This window comes from Streptopelia decaocto (genome assembly GCF_964273445.1).
Source record: "Streptopelia decaocto genome assembly, chromosome: 18".
In the NCBI taxonomy this organism is placed as follows: Eukaryota; Metazoa; Chordata; class Aves; order Columbiformes; family Columbidae; genus Streptopelia; species Streptopelia decaocto.
Genome location: NC_138673.1, coordinates 8,337,748 through 8,343,747, shown reverse-complemented (window position 1 = coordinate 8,343,747; position 6,000 = coordinate 8,337,748). Strand labels below are relative to the sequence as shown.

Below are 6,000 nucleotides of genomic sequence, written 5' to 3'. Positions count from 1 at the left end.
TATCGAGGCGCTTTTAAAATGGGAAAAGCAAAAACAGATTAAAAAGCCATTTGAAACCTTGAAGCTGAATGCCAAGTGGAAGGGAACGTGGAGCAGCCAGGGCCGCACACGCTCGGCGAACAATGCGGAGACGCTTCTCTGTCGGCAAAGCTAAATGGACCCCGATTGTCAAACTGGAGCGAGTGACAAGCCTTGGGAGGCCACAGGGACAGCACTTGACAGAATGACAATCGGTGCTGCTTCATGCTTAGTGGCTACAACACACAAAACCTTCCACACAGGGGCGGAGGAGCAGACCTGTGCCTCGTGCCATCGCCAGCACAAGGTACCAAAGAGGGGCAAGACAAAAGATGACTTTCAAATGCAGAATTCAATTATGCTCCGGCCGTGTGAATCATCATTCCACTGGCTGGATTATTTTCTTTCCTCGCTGGAGCCCGCCCAAAGATTCGGAGAGTATCTGCAACCTGGGAATGCAAAAAGAACTTCTTACTGTTTCAAGAACGGCAAGCAGTTGTTTCTGAGCCAAAGCTTTATTGTTTCCAGTAGTAAAACACTACATAAAAGTTACAAGGGATGGAGACAAGAACAACAAAACAATAAAAGAAACACAAACGACCAGAGCAGACTGAATACCATTCACTGAGACCTTCTTGCGCACCTTGAGCCACCTCAAAAGGCAGTCAATGGGTACAGGTTTTGGATAATATTCCACCCAAAGCTACAAAACACAACCAAGAGAGATGCAACAAAGGGGAAAGTGATCTTTAACAGAAAAAATGTGCACAGAGCTGAGGATGTTCCTCTATCCCATTCAAACGTGACTAGATCACATTCTCCTGGGCTAGATCCAAGAGGACTCTTTCCACAGATGACCGAACAGTTCTGGTTCGAACCCAGGTGGAATTACTCCATGGAGGTGAAATACAGAGGTAAAAAAGAAAAGCTTCCAGTCTCACCGGTACAAAGGCAGTCCCACATTTATCTCTGAGAGTGTGTTACAAAACCTAGTCTCAGTTAAAAACCAAACTCGTGCCTCAAAGGGGCACAGTAAGCCAGCAAGCATGACAATCCACAGCCCTGGGACACGAGGTGGGGGGAAAACACGCCTGACCTGCCCTGGAATGAAGCACAAGAAAATCAAGAAGAGTTAGAAATGCCATGCTCAATTTTAAAAACTCTTTCCAACTCGGCGCAGAGTTTTTGATGGGAAAGTAACAGGTTTAAAGGAAATTGAGTCATTTTTTAAGCGTCTTTTTTCCTTTTCCTTCTTCTAAGGCATTAACTCAGGCTGGCAGGCCAGGCTGTCTGAGGCACCGCAGTAATGACAGTGTGAGCAAGGCAGCCTCAGTAGGGCTGTCAAGAGCTCCAAGGCAAGACAGGACTTCTTTTGGTGGAAAAACACTTCTGAAATTGAAGACCCTACAGCTCTCAGAAGAAACAGCGTGACTTCAGCTCTGAAATCATACCGGTATTTCAGCAAAAGCCAACTTCTGGATTTACTTGTCCAGAAGCAGCTAATAATTTTGGCATCTCCCCTTTTAGAAATGCAGCTGGCGGAGTCTCAATGGCCAGGTTTAAACAACACAGACCACGACATAAAGTATCTCTCAGCGGCGAACACCTTCATCCCTTGCTCTCTCCACCATTGATGTTGTGAAGCTCACGTTGAGCAGTTCCTCTTCATGCCATCTCAAAGAGTCCACATCATCCACAGGTTTCATTTTCCTTTTTAAAAGGGCAGAAACAGATCACGGAGGAAGAGCTAGAAGGATTTTCCCAGCAACCGGCCACAGCATGTTAGATGGAACAGCAGTAAGGGAACGGTCCTCTGTTGGACCATGTTCATTTAGAAAGAAAGCCAAGGATTGATTTCCGATCTCCTGTTAGAGCGTTCCAGCACCCAATCTCATTTATCTTCATACTGCAGCCATTTGTAAGAGTATATACTACATGCACACAAAGCGCCCAGCAGCAAAGAACAGAACAAAAGAGTGATAACCAAGGGAAAAGGCTGACATTAACAGACACAAATTGCCTTTAAAGCTATGATTTCAGGGGGAACTTTTTGAAATCCTTTGTTTTTTCAGCAAAAGACGGGTCAAATCCAAAGCATTTAATAAAAATCCAGAGACTCCTACTTGCCTAGTGTGGGTTTTGTTCAGGCCTTCAAAGATTTAATGGCTCTAGATATGTCAAGTAATTTCATTTTCCCTCCAAGGCCTGACAGATGAGAAAATTGACCATCCCAGAGAATAAGCAGGACCGGGGCACACGGCTTTCTATGGCCTGACTCATGATGACACCAAAGGCCCCTGCTCATGCAAGAGCTGCCAAGGTGTGTATGTGGGAGAAGAAATCTGCACAGCTTAACAAGGTAAAGGAATTTGAAAGCTGTTATCAAATTTGGGTACACAAAGGCAGCTGGCTGGGCTGTGGGGTGGTGGGTGTTCTCAGGAGCTGCAGCACACACAGTCCCCATGACCCCCCTGCCAAAGCACCTCACCACAGGACACGCACAGAGCCAGGAGGACTGAAAAATGCAGAGCAAACTTCTTTGAGAGTTTCTTTATGAACTAAAGTGTCTCCCTGAGCAGACAGAGACCTCGGGGGAAGTGAACAAGAAGACAACTTCACCAGCTTGTTTGGGATGCCACCAGCAAACACACATCAACTCAAACCAGAACGACGATGACAAGAAACACAAGAGGTGGCACCCTGGGCATCAAGCACAAATCGAAGCCCTGGTCTCACCCTTGGGATTCCCAGAGGGAAAGACACCCCTGGACTGAGAAGCAGCAGAAGGGCTGTGGTCTCCTCACACCCCACTTCAGGGGCATTGGGGTGAATTTCCCTTTCTCCTGAGGACGGCAAAGCCAGGAGCTGAATGCAGCACTGGGCTGGGCAAGCCAGAAACAGCAGAGGTGATGCACCTTTCTGCAGCTCCCGTGAGCACTTTGTGTGCCCCTTTCCCCAAACACGGCTCTGGACCGCACGGCAGCACCGCACAGCACGGCACCCCTCTCCGAGCAGCACCCCAAAGTGTGTGTCAGTCAGAAGGGGAGACCAGACCAAACCACAGAGCAGGTCACCGAGGCAGGGAGGACAAGCAGGTGCTTCCCCAGGTGCCACCGTATTGCTGACGCCTGTGCAAGAGCCGGCATCATAAAGTCACCACCAGCAGCAACTGTCATCCGGAGTGAGGTCTAGAGGAGTAGGCAAGGGGCAAATGGTGGATCCACGCAAAGCAGCTCCATCTTCGCCTTCATCAGCATCGTGTTCTGGTGTGGACGGACCGTTTGCCTTCAAAATATACAAAGACAAAAGTTTTGATTGGAAAGAAGTGAGAGACTTGACAAAGTTATTTTAGGTTGCTTTTCCACGCTCAGTGCCACTTTAAATGCTTCCTAAAAATAATAATGAAGAGAACGTCTGTGCATCATTACTCCACACTCTGTCAGCAGTCAGGGCCCATTAAACTTTATTAAAGAAAAGACAGGGGAAAGAAATGAGGAAAGAAGGAGAAAGGAGTTGTACTGCTAGAACTAGTCCTTTGCTACACGCTTCACTCAGAGGGCCGAGTCAGAGAGCCAAGCCTCAGCTCCCAGAGGTTTCCAAACCAGGTGACAGCACCTAGATGCCACACAGCAGGTCCTCCCTGTGACCCCCTTGTCCCCACATGTCCGGGCCATGGACAGGAGCCACAGCTGAATGTTGCCCATGTCTGGGGACGGGTGCAGGAGAGCGATGTTCTGCTGTACAAGGCACCCTGGCTCATGACTAAATGGATTCAAGCTCATCACTGCAGCAGCCCCTGACAAAATTTGGGGTGTGCTGGGACGCGCAGGGGGTGACAGGCAGGGTTGGCAACAGGGGGGCTCTCAGGTGGCGGTGGGGCAGTAAGAATTTCTCCCACTCTGAACTGATGTGGCCACCAATTACCTTGACTCCTGGAGAAAGGACAGGAGGTGTTTCCAGCCACTGGGTTCGTGCGGAATGTTCAAGGCACAGGGAGTCCTGCAAATTCCTCCCACCCGCTACTGGCCGGCATCCCAGCTGAAAGATAACCTCCCGCACCATCAAACCTCTCAATGTGTTTACAAAGACTCCAAAATCCAGACTTTTAACTTCTATATCACTGACCTCCCATGCTCTTTCCCCTATGCTTTGTTTTGAAAGATTACATCAACTATTGCCCTCAGTGCTTTGTGCAAAACGCTGAATAGAAAGTTGGAAGCGCAAGGAGTAAATGTATTGCAAAGGGCAGAGAATAAGTCTAAGGACATGGGGGCAGGAGGCCAGACAGGCTGTTTGATCAAAGACCAAAGCACAGACCTCTGTAATGTGAAAAAAGGCACAAAAATAGGAGTTTCATCTTCAGCAGCAGACTTGTTTCCAGATATATTGAGTGAAAGTGGCAAGAGAATGAGTCTTTGTCATTCCTCTATTTTCAAGGAAAAAGTCTTCAATTTAAAACTCCATAAAGAATTACAGAAATAGTGAAAGTAATTTATTTTTTACGTCCTCAAGCCTTTATTCACTTAACTCCAAGGCGGGCTCAAAAGAGATGAAAATGTTTTGGTTCTACCACTCGAGGACAAAAATACTTTAATTCCTTAAAACATGGAACAGGGCCTGTGCTTCTTCTGAGGTTCATATTTACATATGCACTGTATCAAGAATGCAAACCTTGAATAATTTCTTAATGCTGCCACTTCCTGAAAACATATTTTATTTATAAATGCAGCCAAATACCCACCTATTTCACTGCAAAGCCAGTCCTGCGACACTACGCTGTTTGGCTGCAGATCACACAGATGAGGGAGTGAGCAGCCTGAAAACATTTAAGCAACTTTCTCACCAAGCGCAGGAAAACAAAAGTCACCTCCCCAAAGACTGCCGTGAAGAAAAGTCATTAAAGAAATTACTATCCCATTCGGAGCCTAATTACTGTTAGGACAATTTTTTTTCCTACGTGGAATGGAGTAGTTAGACCCACTGAAGCAAAATGTTACCTACTCATCGTCCCTGAGGGAGCAAAACAGACATCTGAGAAACAGAAGGGAATGAAAAAAAAAAAAGAAGTTAATGCTTTAACTTCAAAGATGCCCTGAGAATAACACACAACGGCTCTGCCTGTCTCGTGTATTAAGAGCTTGCATATTTATGAGCAAAAGTTGATGCCTACCCCAGCCAGGGAGCCACGGAGAGAGTGACGCCACCTCATTTCTAAATCCAGTGAATTCCTGAAAGACGGGGCATAAATCTCCCCAAATGAGGAGAGCTGGAAGCAGCATTTCCTGCCCATCTCTCAGTTCCCGGCCCTTTGCTCAGCTCTGCTCAGCCTCTCCCGTGACAGCTGCCAAGCGGCAGCCACAGGCAGGTATCCAGAAGCTCCAGCACCCTGGGAGAAGGGTCCAGGCCGGACCTGCTGACCTCCTGGTCCTTCCCGCCGGTCTCACCCCATCACCACGAGCCACAGCGGTTCCTACACCCCACCAGGCGCTGCCATCATCGCCTCAGCTCCCAGACTCAGCACCACCGCTATTTAACGTGGCTCTGTTTAACCGCCAGCTGCTCTGCCACTCTTGAAGTATTAATGATTTAGACAGCACACTGGCAAACAAGCAGAGATGTGGAGACTGGGATTTGCACTCAGACGTAGGCTACTCGTTCATTAGCTTATCTTGTGGCTGTTCCTCAAACCTCCTCTCTGAAGCACAAATCACAGCTTTCTCCAGCCCCACAACCCACACAGAGCTCACTCACCGTTCCCTACCAGCAAGTTGTTCAGGTGATCCACAAAATACCAAACGGGACTGACCTGTTCCTCAGAAGACACTGAGGACAGTGCCATCAACTGGGACCCACCAAAGCAGAACTCTGTACTCATCTGAGATGCCTTTTGCTCTTCATTTACCCCCTGCAGCAGCCAGGTCCAAGCTTAAAGACGTTATCTCCATTAAAAGCTCTCCATGGGCTCATGAAAACCACTGTTAG

General features: G+C 47.8%; 1 protein-coding gene across 4 annotated transcripts in view; it reads right to left on the bottom strand.

Moving 5' to 3' along the window:
* Positions 1-530: 530 nt before the first annotated feature.
* The window catches only part of RPH3AL (rabphilin 3A like (without C2 domains)), a 39,382-nt gene continuing 33,912 nt past the window's right edge, over positions 531-6,000 (bottom strand). For all 4 annotated transcript variants that reach the window (XM_082068566.1, XM_082068564.1, XM_082068567.1 and 1 more), the window contains one exon: positions 531-3,303. In XM_082068566.1, the coding sequence (XP_081924692.1) occupies positions 3,269-3,303 (35 nt within the window). In that variant the 3' untranslated portion in view covers positions 531-3,268. The remainder of the gene's footprint in view (positions 3,304-6,000) is intronic.